At 55.8% G+C, this 21992-nt stretch overlaps 1 protein-coding gene across 5 annotated transcripts in view; it reads left to right on the plus strand.

The window, feature by feature from the left end:
• RAP1GAP2 (RAP1 GTPase activating protein 2) overlaps window positions 1–21992 on the plus strand; it is a 178759-nt gene that overhangs the window by 152054 nt on the left and 4713 nt on the right. For 2 of the 5 annotated variants that reach the window (XM_057317758.1, XM_057317757.1), the window contains 9 exons: window positions 3776–3847; window positions 4334–4420; window positions 5809–5943; window positions 12764–12901; window positions 14533–14660; window positions 17064–17177; window positions 17416–17533; window positions 17946–18072; window positions 21138–21214. In XM_057317758.1, the coding sequence (XP_057173741.1) occupies window positions 3776–3847; window positions 4334–4420; window positions 5809–5943; window positions 12764–12901; window positions 14533–14660; window positions 17064–17177; window positions 17416–17533; window positions 17946–18072; window positions 21138–21214 (996 nt within the window). Of the gene's footprint in view, window positions 1–3775; window positions 3848–4333; window positions 4421–5808; window positions 5944–12763; window positions 12902–14532; window positions 14661–17063; window positions 17178–17415; window positions 17534–17945; window positions 18073–21137; window positions 21215–21612; window positions 21652–21992 lie in introns of all 5 variants that reach the window. The other 3 variants (XR_008961190.1, XM_026517883.4, XM_057317759.1) reach the window with 3 other exon arrangements.

Raw genomic sequence — 21992 nt, forward strand, 5'->3', positions numbered from 1 at the left:
CAAATAGGTGGGCCACTCAAACAGCCAGCTGGCTCTTTTCACAGCCGGTAGAGGCGGAGAGCCCCTGAGGAGGGTCCTGGAGGTAAAGCTGTGTGGTGGGAGGGCTCCCAGCCCCTGCCAGGCAGTCGTGTGCGAATGTGTGCCTTGTCTGCCGGGCCTCTGGTGGTGGAGTGGGGCCTTTCGTGGACGCATAGTATTTGTTTTTAACTCCCGTTAGGAAATGGAATGCAGCTAACTGGCTTCTTCACTTTCCCAAGAGCTTAGTAGAGTGGGAAAATAGAGCAGTCCAAAACCAGCATCACCTCACCTCCAGCTTTGATGCTGGAAGTCCTTACCAGGTCTTCCCAGCCACAGCCCATGGTCCAGGGAAAAGCACTGTCCTCAGAGAGGGTGGCGATCGCAGAGAAGCAGGACCCACAGGAAGAACCGAACTGTCCCAGGCTGCAGGACTGTGTGGTCCACCTGCTGGGCAAACATCCGGGCTGGAGAGGCAAGACCTGAGTGGGGGGCTGGGGTTGCAGAGCGCAGGGAGGGAGGCCAGTCTTCCAAGGGATTCCCCAAAGCTCTGTCCATTCACACTCCCAGCAGCACCCCAGGTGATGAGAAGATTGGGGAGGACCTTGTCAGATTCCTCAGAGAGTCCAGGGTGGAATGGGACCTTCGCTGACCTCTGCAGACTTAGGGGCTATGGCAAAGGAGGCTGAGATACCCTCAGGGAGCCATCTACTGAGGAGGCTAAACAGGAAAGAAGAGGAAAGGGAGGGAAGGACATGGGTAGGAATGTGCAGGAAGGGCCCCCAGACCGAGAGGCTCAGGAGCGGGGCGTTCTGGTCCTGGCCCTGCCTCTGACTGCTGTGCGACCTTGGGTCAGTTCCTTCCCTCTCTGGACCTCAGCTTCCATTTGTGTGAAATGAGGAAGTTGAACTGCAGTCTCTGAGTTCCTTCCAGCCCTGCCATACTGCAGGAAGGGAAGTGGGAAGTGGGGCCGGGGTGGGGGTGCTGAGGAAGGGAGCTGTGTGTGCACCCGCGTGCGTGCATGTGTGTGTGTGTTTGAGAGGGAGAGAGGGATTAGGAAGTGGCTTAGGGGGGCGCCTGGGTGGCACAGCGGTTAAGCGTTTGCCTTCGGCTCAGGGCGTGATCCCGGCCTTATGGGATCGAGCCCCACATCAGGCTCCTCCGCTATGAGCCTGCTTCTTCCTCTCCCACTCCCCCTGCTTGTGTTCCCTCTCTCGCTGGCTGTCTCTATCTCTGTCGAATAAATAAAATCTTCAAAAAAAAAAAAAAAAAAAAAAGGAAGTGGCTTAGGGGAACTCTGAAGTATTTCAGGTATCCTTTATTAGGTGCAGGTCAGCAGGGAAAGTAAAAACAAACCAAAAGTGCCAGGTAGCAGGTTACCCCTCCCTGGGTACTTGCTCTGTACCAGGCACCATGCTGGGCCCTTGGAAACACAGTCTTCCTGAATCTTCCCAAGCCCCTGGTCAGGCAGGGTCTCTCGTTAGCCCTATTTTACAGGAAGGAAGTTGAGGCTGAGAGCTTAAGTTACTTAAGGCCTGAGGCCACAGAGCCCGGAAGTGGTGGAGCCGGAGTCCCCGTCCTGGCCTGCCTGTGGTCTGTATCCCTGCGCTGTCGGAGCAGGTGGGGACGGGGCCCCCAGACTCAGGGATACATAAAAGGACACATCGCATTATTTCTCAGACGTGAATTTTGTTCCTGGGGAGCTCCAGCTGAGACGTCACTCACACTCTCTCCTCTTGCCGTCTGAGGTCACCCTGGCCCTGATCCTGAAGGTCCTGCAGAGGTCTCGGGAGCCCTATGTGAAGCACACGACTGGGGAGGGGTCCTGTCTGGGTACGCCCCTTCCCCTCACTGCTGATCTGGTGCTTGAACACCCCGGCACAGTTCTCGAAGGCTGCCAGGCCTCACTTGGCCGTGGCATCTCAGGTTTGGAGCCCTTGGAGGCCCCCCACCTCCCTGGTGTATCCTCGTCCTCAGGCCCCAAGGCTCTTTCTGCTCTCCAGTCTCTCTCCTCAGCCCTGCCCTGCCCCCTGCTGGGAGGCACGCACTGACTTTAGAAAACGGAAGATGGAGCTGTGTTCTGGCAGCTTCTGCTTTTGGCCCAGCAACCTACCTGTCCTCAACAGGAGGGAACAGCAAAGAGGCAGGCACTGTGTTGGAAAGGGGTCAGGAGAGGGAACGCTGTGGGGATAGAAGATGCGGGACTGTCACCAGGAAGGATCCTGTCCTCTGCTTTTCTGACACGGCTGCTGTAGTGGGCTTGTCTGGCTGGGAGACCTGGCCTTTTGAAGGGCACGTCTGAAGCTCCTTACCTGGTCAGCAGACCACTCTAGTGCAAGCCGGTGTGGGGTGGCGGGGGGAGTGGGGTGGCAGGAGGACAGAGGCCTGACCTCTGGCCTCCTCCCAGGTGCCTTCCCACCACCGCTGCCCAGATTCCTGTGTGTAGTGGGTGGTGGTGGGGGACTGTGTTTGGCAGCTGGAACCAGCCAGAAATCATGTCCGCTGAACAGACATCATTTCCTAATTCCGGGCATGCAGACAGCCTTGAGCTTGGGGAGAGAAAGGCGTACTGACCAGCTCTCTCCCACTGTTTCCTTCCAGACCCTGGCAGGGCCTTCCCTTGGCCTGGCTTCGAGCTGCCTGCTCGCCCGGTCTGGCAGACTGTCTGCATCTGCCCTACTTCACAGGCCAGGGAGGCTGGCGGCGCGCCAGGGCCAGGCTCACGTCAGTGGCCGTCTGGGAGAGGGAGAGGGCAGAGTCTCCAGAGAGGCCTGTGGCCTCGTGGGCCGAGAACAGGTGAAGCTAGGGCACCTCACACAGGGAGAGCAGCGGGACGTGCGGGGCCTGTCCTGAGCCTGGGAGCCCCCCACGCAGAGCCCCTGGGTGCTCTCCCTCCCATAGTTCATGCCCGCCCAGGCTGGCCAGAAGTGTGCACCACACCCAGAGCCCGGGGCACCCTGTGCCGAGCACCCGGATGTCCCCCCACCCACAGTTCCCAGCGCGGGCCCCAGCACGCTGTTCAGTCCTCACCTAGGCCGTCTGCCCCTGTGCGTGGGGCTGGGGCTCCCGAACACTAGCCCACCAACCGCCCAGAAGCTCCGAGGAGCATGTAGCAGTTGCAGATTCCTGGCTCCACCCCAGAGCTTGTGACTCAGTAGGTTTGGGTGGAGCCCATGCCATCGGTATTTATTCTGTAAACACTTGAAGTGCTTCTGATGTATGGCCAGGCTCGGGAGTCAGCGTTGTGGGAAATGAATCCCACAGCAGGGTCGGGAGGTCTGGCTTTTCTGGGCATCTCTGTGGCTGAGCGGCTGTGTGCTTGTGGGGAGATGGCTCCAGTCTCTGGGCATCTGTTTCCTCATCAGTAAAACAGGGTCAACAGTTCTCACTTTGCCTTCTCCATGGGATTACTACCCAGGCAGACGAGGTAACAAGATAGGGCCTCCTGGGCACTTGTGCTGCACAGAAGTCGGGTCTCAGGCGACTCCTCAGTCCTGTCCAGTCATCTTGCCAAACTTGTTGCCGGCCTCCAGGAATGCAGATGAGAGCATGCGGATGGCTTTGTGCAGTCTGGCCCCACTTCTAGCAACAGCCACTTGGCCCTGCTGCTGATGGGTCACGGGAGCGTTGTGCTCGAGTTCTGGGGAGGGGAGGAGATGTGCCATGAGCAGTGGGCGTCCCTGGGGCCAGGACTCGGGGCGCATTTTCATCCTCAGCTTGGATCTCTTCCCTCCTGGCCCACACCAAGACTCTGTTTCAGGTCTCAGTCACTGCACGGGAAGATGTGCCCGCCTTTGGCCCACCTCTGCCTAGCCCTCCTGTTTTCCAGAAGGTAAGAACTTCCCCTCTCCACTCTTCTCTTATCCAAGACTCCAGGTTTCAGTCTCTGAGCGGCACTGGCTGGAGTGGGGCTCAATCAGCCAGAGGCACTTTTGGCAGGCTTGGGAGAATCTCCTCACTTGGGGTCTCTCCCACCTCTCCTCGTGCCACCAGTCTGGCCTAGTACAGCTCCTCTTATCAGGGCGTTTGACTCTGGGGTTGCCTTTCTGCGAGAAGGGTTTTAATACTTACGCCTCAGTCCGAGAAGCCTCAGACAAGAATCGCCTCCAGTCGTGGAAACGGTGTGGGGGATGTTGATTTCCCGGGACCAGGACAACTGGTTTCTACCAGTTGGCATCTTAGCAGGTGGTCCTGGTCTGGGCTAGAAAATGACCACATGTCAGGAGGGGACACTTTAGGGGCTCTCCCCAGAACCCGCATTCTGCGTACCTGTTGATTGTGGCTGAAAGGAGGTCCCAGAGCTGCTTGTCTGTTCCAGGGCCCGGAGTTCAGGGAGTTTCTGCTCACCAAGCTCGCCAACGCAGAGAACGCTTGCTGCAAGTCAGACAAGTTTGCGAAGCTGGAGGTGAGAGCGCTGTTTCTGGAAGTCTTCCTCCTGCCTTCCTGGCTGCTTGTTAGGCAGCCTCTCCTGGGGGTCTGTTCTTGGGGGCTGCTCAAGGTGAGGAGAACCGTCTTTGCCCTTCCCTCTAAGCCTTCAGCCCTGTGTGGATATAGGAGCTCTTTCTTCTTGTGGAAACTCCACCCAAACTCTAGGTCTAGCCAACCATTCACCAGTCATTTATTGAGCACCTGCTATGTGCCAGGCTCTGTTCTGTTCCCTGTGATACAGGGGTAAGTGAGGCACAGTTTCTGCCTTTCTGTGTTTAGGCTGGTGGGAAGGGGCCATTGCTTAAGAGAAGGGTTATGGCACTCAGCCATGATGGGGGCCAGCACAGGGGCTGTGACTGCTTCTGCCTGTGAAGAACTGGGATGTGTTCAGAGAGGGCTTCTTGGAGGAGGTGGCCCTTGAGCTGCTGAATCTGGATATCTGACGAGCCTTTTGCCAGGAGGAAAGATTGGGGAGAGTTATTCCGGGCATGGGAAACAGCATAAGCAAAGGCCAGGCAGATCAGAGCGTGACTTTTGAGGGTGCCCCAGAGGGTTTGAGGGGCCTGAGAGAAGGACTCATGTGGGGGTAGAGACTCAGCTGGGGGTGTTGTTTGGGTCAGGTCAGGAAGGGCTTTGAACTCCGGAGGTGATGAGGGGCTAATGAAGTACTTAGGAGAGTGATGGTTTGCTTTGTATGTTAGACTACTCTGGCGGTGATGAGGGCAGGGCGCTAGGGAGGAGGGCAGCAAGGGCGGCAGGCTGGAAGCTCTTACAGGAGTCCAGGACAGATGAGGACAGCTTGCTTACACCGGCCACAGGAAGAAATGGTTTGGGGTCAGGGTTGGGAAGAGTTTATGGACTCCTGTGTATAGCGTGGGGCGAAGTGGAATTGTGGGGTGGCTCTTGGGCCTTTGGCCTGGGCTCTTCACTGATTTGGGGGCCTTTGGGAGATGAGGTCTGTGAGGATCTGCTCTGGAGGTGCCTGCAGGGCTGCTGTGGGCTGCTGCAGGTGTGTGTGAATGGGGCCCCTGGAGGTCGTAGGCGTGGCCCTGGCCCAGCGTCCGGATGGAGAAGAGCAATGTGGGCAGCCGGGGACCTGGCTGTGGAGCTCGAGGCAGAGCTCTGAGCTGGGAGTCAGCAGGGTAGAGCCGTGGGATGGCCCAAGAAGAAGGAGCAGGGGAAGAGAGCAGAGGCCGGCTACAGAGCTGTAGTGGCCACTGCGGTATTTGTGAGCATGGAGCCCGGCCAGGCCGCAGGTCCACACTGGCACTGGGGTGCTGGTGGATAGGTGTCGGGAGCCCCCAGGGAGAGGGCACATTCTGTCCTCTGTGCCAGCTCCATAATCCCCACCCTCTTTTCTTTTAGGACCGGACGAGGGCCGCCCTGCTGGACAACCTCCATGATGAGCTTCACACCCACACGCAGGCTATGCTGGGACTGGGCCCGGAAGAGGACAAGTTTGAGAATGGGGGCCATGGGGGATTCCTGGAGTCTTTCAAGGTAAGGGCACGAGAGTGGCTGGCATGGTGCATGGTGGGGGGCGATGGGGGAACGTATAAGGGAAGAAGTCCAAGGTCCATGGGGTCCTGACCCCAGAGCCCGAGTGTCAGCATCGCAGTGTTGGCAGAGAGCGGGGGCATCAGGAAGTGTGAGCGGTCAGAGCAGCCAACAGTGTCTTGGCGTCTTCTACACCCTTCCTCGATGCCGATCATCTCCTCCTGGCCCAGGAGTCTGAGAAGCAGGGACAGGGAGAGAGTTGACGGCAGGAGAGGAGCCAGTACAAACCAAGAACATTATTGCCTTCAATGCCTCCTTCTGCGTCAGGACACAGCCCCTGGGGTCTTTAGCAGCCAGGGTGTGGTATTGCAGTCAGTTTTTCCAACTGGCAGGGCATTGGAGGACCTGGCCAGGGCCAGTGGGATGGAGGTACAGGCAAGTAACTCCCTGTGGACTTTGCAAAAGGAAGAACTTTCTAACCATAACGAGCTGCAAAAGGAGGCCGTGAGCACCCTGTTCCTGGAAGTATTCAAGTAGCTCGGACAGCCCTGAGCCGGCGTGAGGTACAGGAGCTGTATCGTCACGTGCTTCCTGAGTGCTCTGTGGTCCACGCAGCGCGGATGCCCAGCACCCAGCTCGACCCTGGCTGTTCCCCCGTGCAGTCAGCATGGCAGATCTCGTCATTCTCACTCGCACATGAGGGGATAGGCCGAGGGAGGTGGCAGGACGACTCAAAACCTTACACCTACTTGGAGGTAGAGAAATGAGCTCGTTTTCTGGTCTTCGGTTAGCGTTCTGCCGGACTGCCCGTTGCAGAATGATTGGTGAAGGGACAGCACGTGTGGGGCCAGGGCTAGCCCTGCCTGTGTTAGAATCCCAGCTCAGTGTGATCCAGGCCGTGGGCTTTAACGTCTCTGAGCTACGGTGTTCTCCTCAACAACACGGGGATGATAAATCGGACCTCTGGAGTGGCCGGAGGTGTTCACCGAAGTGATACCTGGTGCCTGGGAAAGTGCGCGTTGCCTGGAATACAGCAGGTGGTCAGTGAGAGTGTCGTGTTGTCGGGTCGGGTGGACACTCGACATGCACCGTCCCACGTAAGGCCTCATGGCGCCCTCTGTGCCCTGTGAGAAAGGCTGCTCTGATGGGGATCAGAATTTATTCCCAATTTTATGAGTTATGCCTGTCATCTTACATGTGAGGAAATGAAGGCTCAGAGAGACAAAGTGATTTGAATCTGCGTGTGTGGATTGCAGAGCCTCTGTTCCCCGTGATCCTGCCGGCTCCAGTAAGATTCCACCTGCTCTCGCCCTGCCTGGACAAGCCTGGGGTCTGTCCCTGGCTGCCCGGCTGGCCCGCAGAGAGCAGGGCACGGCTCTGCTGGCCCTCGTTGGGGCAGCTGCTGAGATGCCTCAGGGGGTGGGGGTAGGAGGGTGGGAGCTGAGCTGCTTGTCCAGGCTGGTGGATCATTCCCGGGGCATCCGTTTCAGGCCTCATGGACAGCGGCAGCCAGGGCGAAATAGGAGAAAGTGGAGATCAAGAGGAAAGGGGCGTGAGGGAGAGGAGGGGCAGGGGAGGAAAGAGGGAGGCAGGTGGGCTAGCCCAGTGACCTGGGGGGTGGGGTGGGGGTGAGGCCCAGTAAACAGGAGCCCCTGTGTCGGCTACAGCCCTGCCCCCATAGCAAGCATATCACGATGCGCCCACATGGCACAGTAACTGTAGTTGACCTATGGCTCCAGCTGCAGGGGACCAGCTCACGTAACGCGATAGTTTGCAGATTTTAAAGAAGCATGTGTGACTTTCAGTTTTGCAAGTTCCTTTCTGTATTTGAAAGTTCACCATTGTCTTTTTCAAGTTTCAAGTGTCTTTGTAACCTGGAAAAGCTTGTGGGCTATGGACACTGCCCACGGTGCGTGCAGAAAACGGCCCAGCAGTTACACTCAAGCTCTGGGTCTTAAAGGAGGGGTGCCTGAAGCCTTTTGTCCGGTCCCCCTGTCTCTGGAGGAGAAGCTGCAGATCTGCCTGGACTCCAGTGGCTCTGACTGAGGGGTTTCTAAGAGAGGAGAGGCTTCAAGATTTATCGTTACTCGTCTTTGATCCAATAGTCCAGGGCCTTTTCCTTTTCAGCCCTTAATCCTTCCACCTGTGGGCTGAAGACAGGTCTGCTTGTGCCTTCTGCTTCCACGCCTGTCCCTGAGGTAGCGTTTGGGGGGTGAGGGAGGGGCTGGCATGCGCGGTCACACAGAGTAAGCCTTCAGAGCTCTGGTCATGAGGATGAGCTTCCCCGAGTCGGGAACACGGGCTCTTTTGCCCTGTCCCTTCTACCATTACCGTCTCGTCTCCCAGGCTGTGGCGGCCGAAACTGGGGGCAAGCCAGGCATGGCAGCACGGAGCCCAGGGGCCCCGGGGGTTTCTGATGCCCAGGCTCTGCCTGTGGCCAGGCCTACAGTCTGATTTAGCTCAGGAAACCATCTCTCATTTTGGTAATTCTTCCTGCGCTCCCAGGGTGCTGCCGTGGTGTCAGAATTATTGGCATTCCTCATGGAGTTCCTCACCCGCACCTCCGTGGGATCCCTCTTGAAAGAAGTGTGTGAAATGATTCCAGAAAGAAAAGTGTTGTGTTCTTTCTCCTTCTGGTCAGAGATCTCATCTCATGTGGAAACAGTTGAGAATTCCCAGGCTAAAAGCAGTCTCAACCATGCATCCCCTGGACTCTTGGGATGATTCCTCCCTCTCCCAGGAAGCAGGCCCATCGCTGTCCTAGATTGTGCTGCCTGGATAGTTCTCCCTTCTTACCTCGATTCCACTGGCTGTAATTTAAGCTTTTCTTCCATGAGAAATGGAACAGTTGGTTTATGGATGTCCAAACCTGCTTCTCAAATTGAGTGCTTACAGATAGTCTCAGGAATCTGCCAGTTCTACCAACACTTAAAAATTTTGCATTTTCACTTAGATGATAAATCTAAAAATATACATATTTCCAATTATAGAGGCTAAACTTTTGCAGTGAAACTCAATTAAAAGACATTTCTGTGGAATAAGTAGGTATCTTGCAAATGCCGTCCACGGGACCACTGTTGTGGGGGGGTGGTGTCTGTGGATGTATTCTTGGTCTTGCAAGAATATTTTTCTTTATAAAAGCGCTGAACATTATTCACCTTTGAAAAGTATTGATCTCTAGACCATTGTTCTCAAAATGCCATTCTCCACCACCGCCAGCTGTTGATGAAATTTTTATTGGTCTGTAATGAAAAGAAAAAGTAATGCTCTGTGATGTAGCTGTGTGATCTATACGCAAAGCACGTGTGAGCCACATTCCGAGAAACAGAGCTAGCCCGACCCTCCATTAACATCATCACGCAGAAGGGGGAGTGGAGGACCAGGGAGGAAAATGCCCAGTGGCCGAATGGGGACCATGGCAAGCAGAGACCACTGCAGGTGCATTTCTCCCAGAACTTTGGGAGGTGGTGGCAGTTAATGCGCTGGCGTGCTCTGACCCCCAGCGGCAGGAGAGGAGCACCAGGCTGCAGTGTCCGAGGCAAAGTACCTGCAAGCAGGGGCAGCCTGGGTAGCTCACAGATTGGAGCTCTGGTCTGTGGAGATGTGGACGGATATTTCCCTCTCCTGTCCACCTCCATCCTTTATTTGCCCTGCAGGGGGGTACAGAAGACCCTGCTCCAACCCTCGGGGTCCTTCCTGATTAGGACTGATGTCAGGAGGCAAGCGGCTGGCGTTTCCTCCCCAAGCACCCCTCCCTCTGTTGCTTGCCTGGTACAGATAGCCTCCCCCTCCCCCCCCCCCCCCCCCCCCGTGCTCATGTCTGTGCTTTGGTTCCCTTAAGTTTGTGGAATTGAAACAACTCCCAAAACCCATTTGGAAGCATAAGGAAGCACAAACCCATAGGAAGCAAGGCTTGTGGTTGGCCCAGAAGGGACTTGTTCCCTGCGTAATGCTAACTGGTAGCTCAAACCCCTGCTGACATGAAGTGACATAAGCTGATAAAGAGAAAGTGACACCATCTCTTTTTTCTTGCCCCTCCTCCTCCAAAGGAGAGCCTGTACAAAGGTAAGCCCCGGGGTGAGCTGAGGGCTGGGGAACCGTCAGGGCTGAGGAGGGACACTGGAACCAGAGGTGGTTAGCCGAGAGGACAGTGGACTCAGGACAGTTGGGTGAAATACGGAGTAGACTGGCCTGAGACTCCAAGGTCTGGAACCGGTCATACTTCAGCTCGGTTCACAGAACACCTTCCCCGAGGTCAGGCAATCCAGCACAGGAACAGGCAGTTTTGCACACAGGGAGCAGCCCGTCCCTGGGAAGGTGCAAGCAGAGAGGAGCCTGTCCTTTCTCTTCTTCACCCTTTCCCTGACTCTTCTGCCCAGTTTGAGAAGGCTAGTGTTTCCAACTCAACGTCAGATTGAAATGTAAAATACTTTAGACCATAACCCTGGGTGCTTTTGTCCCAGTCAGGGTTTATGTTAAGGTTCTGAGGCAACCATGGCGTCCTTCAGCTCCATCCCTCAGAGCGGGGGAGGAGAGCGGGCCCCCAGCGAGTGGGTTTTACACCAGCTGTTTGGCACGCACGGTCCCCTGGCATCCTCATGCAGCACCACCGCCATGTTGTATAGACATTGATGCCGTGTGCCAGAGAGGTTCGTACACGGTGTTGGGAAGACCAGGATTCAGCCCTCTTTCTGTTAGCTTCAAGCAGCAGATGGCCACCCTGCACGTCCCCGGAGTTCCCTGCCAGCCCATTGTCTCCTCAGACTTCTCTTGCTGACTCAGACAGCAGCACCAAGGGCATGTGAGGAGAAAATATCTTCCCTGACATCAGCCTTGGAGACTTTTTTTGAGGAGAGGCTGGGAGCCCTTGATTTCTAATTATCCTTACTCCATCAACCAGTTTAATTCTGGGTTCAATCTGGACCCGTTTTTGGGATACCAGGGACCCTTCCGTCTGGAGCCCAGGGGCCTGGGTTTGGGTTCTAGCCCCACCTCCGACCTGCAGTGTGACCTTGGGCGATCATCTGTTTGCCTTTTGGGACCTTTTCTATCAGTGCCTGTCCTGGCTGCATCTCGGCGTGTAGGGATTCGGCAAGTTCGGGTGTATGAAGCTCAGTAGACCAGAGCCTGTCACACCGCATCAAGTCTTTCTTGGAAAGACCGTGAGGAATGCATCAGAACATACACGACTAACTGACACGTCACTGTTGGTGGTGTTGGCACCCACGAGGGCGCGGCAGAATGTCGTGACGCTGAGATTTACGGAGCCCTGGACTCACTTAAGGATCCTTGCTGTTTATCCAGGGACGCCTCAGTGTGGTGACCGTTCCTGCTCTCAGTTTTCTGAAGGGTGTGTGACTTAATGTTGTCTGTGGGTGATGGAATGAATAGAATGTACTGGCTGGAAACTGTTGCTAGCGATTCTCTTCTGTGGTTTAGAAAGGGAGAGAGCCGATGTCCCTCAAGCGGTGTCTGTGACTCACACAGGGGAGGCTAGATGACAGCAGGGGTAGGAGGCTGGTGGGCTCCATGCCTCATTTCCAAAAGTAGCGAGTCTCCGGGCGGCCATGTTTGCCAATGGCCCTCCTTCCTGAACTGGCTTCCTGCACCCATACCTTTGTCCTTTTGCATCTGTTTTCTGAAGCTACGTTTCTGAGAACCTCAGCCGGCTCCCACAGTAAGGAAAATCCACGAGCCCACTTAACAAGGAGGCTCCGGGTACTCGTGGCTCAGTGTGGTCCTCGGCATCCAGATTCTTTCCCCTCTCCCCTCTGCCGTCCCCTCTTGTCGCCTTCGTCCCGCGGGCTCAAGCGCTCACGTGCCAGGGTGGCTACTGCAGTCTGGGTGCAGAAGGTCGCCTCTCCTTTGGCAGTCCTTGAGGAGACCTTTCCCCACAGCTCCCAGCAGGCATCCCGTCAGGCCCCACTGGCCGGGGAGAGGTTTGGCGACCACCGTAGACTGATCATGATTTACTCCCTAGTTCCATGGAGGAAGAGGGGAAATCAGACGAGACGGTGGCTCTGCCACTGAGGAATATGGTGGGGATGGCACTTTCACACGAGCAACTCACATCTCCGTCTGTGTATCTTTGCATGTGTCAGCGCTCTGCTCTACCTCCTGTTAGCTGGGGGCCCCTGGTCAGGTCACTTAGCTGCTCTGAGCCTTAGCTGGGACATGGGGTGGCGGATATCCACACCGTGGGCTGGTGGTGAGAATACATCTCGAGCTCTTCGCAGAGAGCCCGGTGATCATACGTCAGCAGTCGATGTGGCTGCTTGTCTTTCTGCGTGCTGCCCGTGTGTCTGTCCCCGTGCTGGGCCCGGGGACGTTGTGGGTCGGAGAAGCTCAGACCTGACCTCTGCCTCTAACGAGCATCCAGTCAGCGAGGGAAACCAGATCTTTTCCCAAAATTAGGGGAACACTAAAAGGTGCAGGGCCTGTGGGAGTGCTCCCTGTGTGTTAACTAATGCTCCTCACTGTGGCCACTGCCCTCGGGTCTGTTTCCAGAACAGCAGAGACCTGCAGAGTGGCCTGGGGCAGCAGTCGTCACCTCCCAGGCCCGTCCCTGCTGTAGGCTCAGCAGTCTTGATTTGAGCTGTTCCTACCCATGCACACTGACAAGCCCCTGATCTTCTTGGGTGTCCCCTCCTGGACACGTCACTGTTTGCCCATGTGCCCTTTGCTCTTTCGTGGCCCTAAGTGGGCACAGAGCCCCGTGTGCCGGAGTGTGCACAAGCCGAGGGCTGTGTCTGCAGACCGCACCAGGAGGACAGGGGCATCTGGTGGGCTCCAGTGATCAGGTCCCTGTCACTTCTCCCCACAGAGGGCCATCCGTGTGCGTAGCCACTCCATGGAGACCATGGTGAGCAGCCAGAAGAAGCAGCACAGCGGAGGCATCCCTGGCAGCCTCAGTGGGGGCATCTCGCACAACAGCATGGAGGTCACCAAGACTACCTTCTCGGTGAGTGCTGCAGGCCCTGGGGCAGCTCACAGTTCCTGGGGAGGGCCCCCCCAGGCCTGTAAAGGAGGGTCTGTGTGCCCAGGCTTGGTCCAGGAGTCCAGAGCAGGGACTGGGGAGATTGAGGCTGTTTGGGGGTGACCCCCGCCTGTGAAATGGAGCCTCAGTCCCAGGCCCAGCTGGGGCTGGCCCAGACGAGACACCTGCCCGTTATCTGTTCTCTGAGTTCCCTTGACAACTGGGCCTCCTCCTCGGGGCCCACACTGCAGATTGGTTCTGGGGCACATTTCTCTGCCCAGGGGGCTTGGGACCCAGGAGGGGCGTCCTCGCTTTGTTCTTAACAATCACGGGAACCACCCCCGGCTTGCTGTGCACTAGGGACTGAGCGAAGTAGTTCACATTCTCTCATCTGATCCCTCTGACAGCTGTTTGAGGTAGGAACTGATGTATTCTCCATTTCAGATTTGAGGAACAGAGGCCCAGAGAGGTTTAGTAACCTGCCCCAGGTCACTTAGCTGAGCTGAAGAGCTGGGATTTGAATGCACGTCTCGCTGACCCAAGGTCTTTGCCGTTGGTCACTGTGTGCAGTTCCCAAGGAAGAGCCTAGCGTGGCTGTGGGTTTGGGCCTGGTCTGCTTGCACCAGCAATTGGCCAGGTGAAGGAACCACATAGTTGGTCCATTTAAAAAACAAAGTGACTTTGGATTCATATAGACTAGGGTTTTCTTTTCTTTTTCAAATAGAATACACCCACCTTGATACTCAGGATTAGTATCATAAGTGGTCTTATGTAATTCATTGACTTTACCAAATATGTTCATAGCTGTTATCTTGTTCCACCCAGAAGGTCTGTGAAAGGAGCAGGGCGGGACAGTTATCCCCATTCTGTGGGTGAGGAGACTGGGGCCCAGAGAGTTTGGCTTCTCACCCAAGGTTGCACAGCACACACATGGCAGAAGCTGGGGCCTGTGTTACAGGCCTGGTGGGCTCTGAAGACCACCTGTGGTCTCTCCTTCCTCAGTCTTGTGCTCATCCCCACTGCATGTGGCTGAAACAGAACCACATTCTTGGTGGGTTCCCTCGGCCTGTGGACCTGGGTCTGCTGCTCTCGTTCTGTCTTGTTCCTGAGACACCCAGCTTGGACCCAATTATTTGTGAGAAGTGGATGGAGAGTCAGAGCCCTGGGTTTTCGTCCCTGTCCTGCCAGCAGTTCACTATATGACCTTAGCGAACTCATCGGTAAAGTGAGAGGCTGGACCAGGTCACTCCCAGGGCTCCCTCAGCTGTGTGGTTCTCGGTCTGTGACCCCCTTAACCGTCCTGACCTTCTCAATATGCTGGGCTCTCTTTATGGTGGCCCTGGCCCCTGTTCCTCCAGGAATTCTGGTCTTTGGTGACGATTACATGGGGCCAAAGGTTTGGCTTAAGAACACAGGAAAGCAGGCTGCAAGTGGCTGGAGCCTCAGCTCCTGTGACGTAGATCCTGGCCTTCCCAGCTGTCTTGCTATTTTCTGGGACCTCCTCTAGACTAGTTGGGGTTGCAGGAGCTATTTGTAGACCAGAAAGGAGGGTGAGGGGAAGGAGACTGGGGTCTGGGGTGGGCTGTGAGCACTCACGTTGGTGGTTTCATTGGCAGCCCCCGGTGGTGGTGGCGGCGGCGGCGGCGGCAAAGAACCAGTCGCGGAGCCCCATCAAGCGGCGCTCGGGGCTCTTCCCCCGTCTGCACACAGGCTCTGAAGGCCAAGGCGACGGCCGGACACGATGGTAACAGTCCAGGGTGGGGTGTGTGGGTCCTTCCTCCGCTGCAGCCACCAGATGCCCAACCTTGGGGAGGGCTTCCCGCAGCTTCGGGCGATGGCTTCCTTCTAACCTTGGTCCGCACTGTAGGCACCTGCACATCCCGGTCACTCCCTCCGCTCTGTCCACTGAAGCAGATTTGGCCAGTCTCTGTTCAGGACTTCTCAGAATTATCCGTGTCACATTTGGACCCAAACTAGAAACGTTGCTTGGATTCTTTTCTTTCTTTACCTCCTTTTCCAGTGCTCACTCAAACGTTCGCTCTTATGGAAGCCTTCCCTGATTTGGCCAGACAGTTCATTGAACTTTCCCTTAGGGCTTCTAGAATGTTTTCTCTTTTGTTAAAAGCAGCTTTCATATTGCATCATACTTAGTCTGTTCTTGTCTCTCTGATCCTATAATGGTGAGTCCGTTTGTTGTTTAACTCCGCAAGCAACGTTTCGGTGCTTGCTTGCTATGTGCTGGGCTCAGTGCTCAGGCAAGAACTAGAGAAGACACAAACCTGCCTTCCAGAAGCTTTTACAGTCTTGTGAGGGAAAGGGAGACATTGAGGTTGGCTTGCAGGTTGCTGCCCTGGATGGTGGCACCAACCCTTGAGCTTGGGCATGCAGGATGAAGGGCAGGTTTATGGAGGGGGATGAAAATCTGTGTTTGGAACCAGTACCTGTGAGAGTCCTTACAGCCTACCCAGTAGAGAAGTGCAGAATTCGGAGTGGTCAGAAGACAGGTCTTGAGCTAGCAGCGAGGCCTTGGCTGCAGAAGGGAGTCACTGGGGCACAGGTGGTGTTTAAAGACGGAGCAACGAATACAACCACCCAAGGTGTGTAGAATGCCTCGGGAACACCGGTATTTCAGGGCAACGGGAGAAAGGGAAGGAAGACAAGAAGCCTGGAGTGGAGGGATTCCAGGAGGGAGGGTCTGCTGTGTCAGATGTGCAGAGAAGCCCTCCACCATGGCCCAAACCCCTGCTCGGGGGGACAGTGAGGAGGCGATTAGCAGCCTCATTAAAAGTGCACTGAGGCACTCACCCCTGTAGCACGGCTGTCATCAAAAAGACACATAACAACAAGTGTTGGCAAGGATACGGAGAAGTGCCGATCCTCAGGCTTTGTTGGTGGGAGTGTAAACTAACACACCGGCTCTGGGAAGCAGCCTGGCAGCTCTGCAGAGTTAAACACGGAGTTACCTCGTGACCCAGCAGCTCCGTTCCTGCTAGATGCCCAGGAGAAAGAACGCATATGTTGGCAAGAAAACTAGCACACAGATGCTCCTGGCAGCGTTACTCATAGCAGCCCAAAGTGGGAATGATCCAGAAATGATCCAGATGTCTGTCGCTCGGTGAAGGGATACGTAAAACGTGGTGTAGCTGGAAAATGGGATTTTTAAAGAGTAAGGTACTGATATATGCTACAACCGAGACGAACTTTGAAAAGACCGTGCTAAGTGAAAGAAGCCGTTGACCAAAGACCACAGCACCTCATGGGATTCCGTCTGTCTGAACTGTCCAGAACGGGCAAATCTAGAGAGACGGAAAGTCGATTCGTGGTCGCCAGGTGCTAGGGGAGGGGAGGACAGACGATGGTTATGAGTGGGTCTGGAGTTCCTTTAAGGGGGTCTAAAATGTTCTAAAATTATGTAGTGTGATGGTTGTACAACTCTGTGAATATGCTAAAAACCATTGAATTATACACTTTAAGTGGGTGAATTGTGCATGAATCGTATCTCAGTAAAGCTGCTATAAAAATTGCATTGAGGACAAGGCCATCTTGTCCCCAGTAGGGGGCACAGGACAAATTGTGGGCATCAATACATGGTTTTTGTTAAACTCCAGGAGAAGGAAGCCCTTGGGCCCTTGGCCAAGAGTAGCCCGTTTACCAAGATGCCCTTCCCTGCCACCTTGTCACACGGATCCAGGGAGCTCATACAATGGCCTGTGTGAAGGGCGTTAGGCACAGTGACCCAGCCAGCACTGCCACAGAGTCCATGTGCGTTGGGTTATTTCCCTGCTGTAGGAGTGGGTGTCATAGACCTGCCTGCTGTTGACTTAGAGCCCTGCCAGGTGGGACAGCCAGCGTAGGTGGGGAGTGGACTTGGGCTTGGGGGCATCAAGCCAGGACTCTTGCTTGATTGCTCTTGACTTGCCTAGGAGCCTAGAGTAGCCCCAATGGAGCAGAAAACTCTGTTGTCCGCTGTGGCTTGAGGTGGCCTCGGGGGATGGCGGTCCTGGTAGCTGTGCTCTGGCAGGGGTGCTGGGACCCCACAGGCTGTGTGGTGCTGAGAGCTGGTTGGGCCTGTCTCATGCCTGGGGGTGGGATGGGGGTTTAGGGGCTGGCCCCATGGCCTCACCCCTCTTTATTCCTGTTTCCTTAGTGACAGTGCATCCAGCAACCCCAAGACCCCGGATGGTGCACACTCATCTCAAGAGATAAAGTCTGAGGCCTCATCCAATCCCAGCTCTCCAGAAATTTGCCCCAACAAGGAGAAGTAAGAGAGCGAGGGTGGGGGCAGGGCTGGCTGTAGCCACTTGGAGCCTTGGAATACATGGAATACACTTTCTGCTGAGAGCCAGCATTTTTGCCTTGAGGACTCTGTGGAACACAAAAGCCAGCAGGCAGGGGGCATGGGGAGTCACTGGTGGGCAAGCTCAGTCTCTGCCAGGCCTGCCCTGCCTGGGGGAGGGTCTCGGTGCGTGACCAGGCCTGCCCCACTCCTGTTCCGACAGGCCCTTCATAAAGTTGAAGGAGAATGGCCGAGCCAACATCTCCCGCTCCTCCTCCAGCACCAGCAGCTTCAGCAGCACGGCGGGGGAGGGCGAGGCCATGGAGGAGTGTGACAGTGGGGTAGGTGTGGCTCCATCCAACCCTGGGGAGCAGGGAGGGGCGCCCTGGGCCCAGCCAGACACCCGCTGTGTGCATTAAACTAGCTGCGTGGGAAGAGCCTCATCCAGGCTCTACCAGGAAAAGGGGAAGTATGGAAACAAGAAAGAGGTGGGCCAGTCAGCTGTCTCCACTCCCTAGGAGTGACACAGGAACAGCAGCAGAGGGCCAGAGGCCAGACCTAATGGGATCCCTGCCATGGGGTTCCTGGCAGGAGAGGAGAGGGTCAGGGGCACTTCTGGGGGCAGCAGAAAGACAGGGCAGGTCCACGTGGAGAGTGGGAGGCAGTGACTGTGTCAGGCCTGCTGTGGCATGGGCCACCCTGTGGGGCCACTGAGGATGAAGCTGGCCTCACTCACCCGGCCTCTCTCCCCAGAGCAGCCAGCCGTCCACGACCTCACCCTTCAAGCAGGAGGTGTTTGTCTACAGCCCGTCCCCGAGCAGCGAAAGCCCCAGCCTGGGGGCAGCTGCCACCCCCATCATCATGAGCCGGAGTCCTACAGGTCAGTGGGGTCTGGGGGTGTGCGCCTTGTGGCTGGAGGGGCAGGGGTTGTGTCGTGACCATGATCGTGGGCGTGAGCCCCAGCCACACTGAACCAAGCGGTTTCCGCTCCAGCCCCAAAGTGTTAGGCCCTTGAGCTCTGCTAGCTCACTTCCTCTGTTCATCAGCCTTAAGATGCCTGTGTTCTTCTCATCTCCTTACTCATGGGGAAACTGAGGCTCCGGAAGTTCAGGGATTTGGTAGAGGAGTTGGGATTTGAAAGCGGGGGCTCTTTTGCCACACCCCATCGCCAACGCCGGCCGCCTATGGCGCAGTGATGGCCGTGACAAGTGCAAGGGTACAAAGGAGGGCGAGTCTTGCAGGTGGAGGGAACCACATGTGGTTTCTTGGGCTGCAGTTCGCAGAGGGGACAGGTATGAGAGGAGACGGCACTGGCACTGGGCTGGGGCCACCATGGAGAACTGGCAAGTTGAGTATTGTCCTGCTGGCGAGAGAAGCCATTGGAGGGTCTTACGTAGAGAAACGCTGTCTGGTCTAGGTGGCCGCAGCTGGCTGAGTAGACAGGATTTGTGGGAATGGATGCAGGGAGGGAGATCAGTGAGGGGTCGTAGTGGGCAGTGGGTGGCTGGGCTGTGGATCAGGGGCATCTGGAGCAATGAGAGAAGGATGTAGATTCGAGAGATGTCAAGGAGGTAAAATCTTCTGCTCCGTGGTGGGGGTACAGGGAGAGCAGAGTCTGGGCCTTTGGGCGTTCTGGGATCCCTGCGGTCAGGCAGAGTATGAGGGCAGCTCTGGGGAGGGGACGTGCACGGTAGGTACGGCAGGGTCCCGTCGCCCAGCAATCAGAGCCTCGGTGTCTGGCTCTCGAGGAGGGCAGCTTCGTGTGGGGGCAAGTGCAGGACTGTGGAGCTTGGGTCCAAATCCTTGATCTGCCACTTGCTAGTGAAGCGACATCGGGCAGGTTACTGAGCCTTTCTGTGCCTCAGTTTCCCCAAGCAAAGGATGGAGGGAGGGGAATAGTTCCTACCTCATGTGGTTGATTGTGTGAAGATTAGATGAACTTATACTTGTCAGAGACTTAGGACCGTTAACCTGAATGTTTGTTAGATTAAATAACAGAAATAAAGCAATAGTGCAGTTAGTGGTACTCGACTAGGGGCACACTGCTCCCCAGGGCACATTTGACAATAACCGGAGACGTTTCTGGTTTTCATGATTGTGGGAGGGGGCTGTGCTGCTGGCACTTGATGCTGCTAAACATCTGACAAAGTATGGAGCGCGCCCCCCGCCCCAGGATTATCTGGCCTGAAATGTCACTAGCCTGAGGCCGAGAAACTCTAGTCGGATGACAGAAACACCGAGAGCACGAGTTCACGTGCTTCCTTTCACTCAGCCCCTGTGCTGGGCTGCTGCAGAGCTGGGTTCCAATCCTGGCTGTGGCAAGGACAGGCTCACCTCTCTGAGCCTCAGTCTCCCCATCTGTAAAACCCCCAAAGGCCCAGACTCTTTGCTCTAATATAAATACCCTGATTTTTAAAAAATAAGGCTTCATTAAATATTGATGGAATGAGTGAAAGAATCTGTAACCAAGCCTGGCTCCTACTTGGTATTAAATAAATACCAAAGCAAATAAGGTTCTCTGAGTAAGAGGAGCTTTCGAGAGGGTCTGCCACTAGCTGAAGGTCGCCCGGGGCAGAAGGGGACCTCGAACGGGCCTGGGGACTCCACCCCGTGCTTCCTACCGCACACGCCGGGCTTCTCTGCAGCCCTTTCCCCGCGCAGTACTGAACCCCGGCTGCCTCCTGCTGCCAGCCTCACGGAGGCCATGCTGGGAGCCTGCAGGACCAGGGTCAGTTTGCAGACCTTTGCGAACCTGTTCTAAGCTGCTTGGCTGCATCTGGGGAGAGACGGGGCCAAGCGGAGGGGGGTCCCCTGGGAGGGCCTGACGTCCAGTCTTTTGTAGTCTCTGATGCCCCCACCATTGGTCATGTCACACCGGGGCACCCGGGGCCCCGAGAGGGGATTGGCAGGTCCGACTGAGAGCTCCTCACGCTGCTGGCTGGCACCCCTGCTCTGAAGCATCAGAAGAAGCCAGCAGCCTGTGGGTGGAGTGTACTGACCTGTAGACGCCCTTGGCCGGAGGAGAGCCAGAAAGCCGAGCAGCCCCCCTGCCAGTGGTGTGCTGGTGGTGTTCCACGCCCGGCTCCCCCGCCGCACACAGGCGCGTGTGTGCACACACTCGTTTACTGTAAACTTTCTTGATAGAAATAATGATGCATTAGAATTCTTCATTCTAAATCCCATATTGCCAGTTGAACTTACCAAGCACTCTGATTGGTATTTGTCTAACCTTTGTATTTGTTGGCGACTGAAAGTTGCAGATGACCAACAGGTGTAGTTCTGACACGACTGATGATTGATATTTTGTCAGAGACATAAGCAGCTTTGCTGAATCACATACTGGTTCTCAGGTGAGACCGGTCCTCTGAGAACGGACTCCAGGGTGTGTGGCAGGCCTATAACGTCATGGCTACGGACACAACACATTTTCAAATTTCATCTGTATTTTTTGACATTTTCTGCATGAGTTGAAGCCTAGACAATGAAACAGTAAGTCGAGGCCTGATTTTGTAGCATCCGCTGGTTTCCGTGGTGTGCGTGCTTGGCCATGACTTGGCCCCGGCTGAGCCCCGGCTCCCAGTGCGCTGCGCTGTGGAGTGGGGCGGACGCGCCAGACGGACGCCATGGACATACGTAACCGACGAGAGCAGATGATGTTAAAAGGCAGTGAAAGAATTAGGGAGTGAGGACTTTTGAGTATTTATTATCTTTGATGAATATGATTTATTGAATTGTAAACTTTTATAATTTAATTTTAAAAAAAATGCCTGGGTTTACCAACCAGCCCACATTTCTAAAAATTCCTAAAGATTTGAGAGTTAGCTCTGACAAATTGCTGCGGGTCAGCTGGAGTGCCCGGGGCGGGGGAGGTCCCCCGCACTCCACACACAGCCCTCGTGACCTCTTCAGCTCTGCCCGCTTTTCATGGACTCTTCTTTTTCCTAGATGCCAAAAGCAGAAACTCTCCGAGGTCAAACCTGAAATTCCGCTTTGATAAGCTCAGCCATGCCAGCTCTAGTGCGGTAAGGATTAGGGTCGTGAGGGTTAATGGGGGAACCTCCTGCATTCCACATTCCAACCCCCTCCCAAAGCCAGCTGTCCTTGCTGGGGGCTGGAGGAAGGGGGTGCCTCACACAGCCCACTGGGAGAAGGAGAGCTCTGGTCAGACCTGGGGGTGACGCTGCAGTCCCTGCACGGTGCAGACATCGGCCTGGGGTGCCGGACACCTTGCCCTCCTCCTGTGTTAGAGTCACACCCTTGGACACACACAGGTGTGAGCTGGGGACTCTTGGCTCCTGGGGCCTCACGTCCCTTCCTTCGCTCACCAGAAAGCTGAGAGCTGAGCGCACAGAAGCCACGGTCGGTGGGGCTTATGTCGTCTAGTTATTTACAACTCTTGTATGGGTTTTTCTTGAAACAGGGTCACTAATGTGAAAGAGGAGTCCTTCGCTTGTCAAAGGTGGGTCCAGTGTTTATCCTGCTGTGGCCACGAGGGCAGGTGTGTCCACTTTAAGATCAGGGTACTAGTGGCCAGAGGGGTCCTGAGCTGGGGAGGGCCGCTCACCTCTTCCTGCAGCCTCTGTGATGGGGCCGGGGTCTGGATGGAAGAAGGCTGCAGACGGCCTCGGGTGCAGGCAGGAAGGGTGCCTGATGCGATTGGGCCAGACTCACTGAATTGGTCTCCCTGCCCTGGGAGGGGCCCGGTTCCAGCAGGCAGGGGGCAGTAGCCCAGAGCTGACCTTCTTCCCTCCGACAGGGGATTCCTCAGTTTGTCCCCTTGTCTCCCTGTTCTTGGTAGCC

This window comes from Ursus arctos, unplaced genomic scaffold, assembly GCF_023065955.2.
Source record: "Ursus arctos isolate Adak ecotype North America unplaced genomic scaffold, UrsArc2.0 scaffold_24, whole genome shotgun sequence".
NCBI classification, from domain to species: domain Eukaryota; kingdom Metazoa; phylum Chordata; class Mammalia; order Carnivora; family Ursidae; genus Ursus; species Ursus arctos.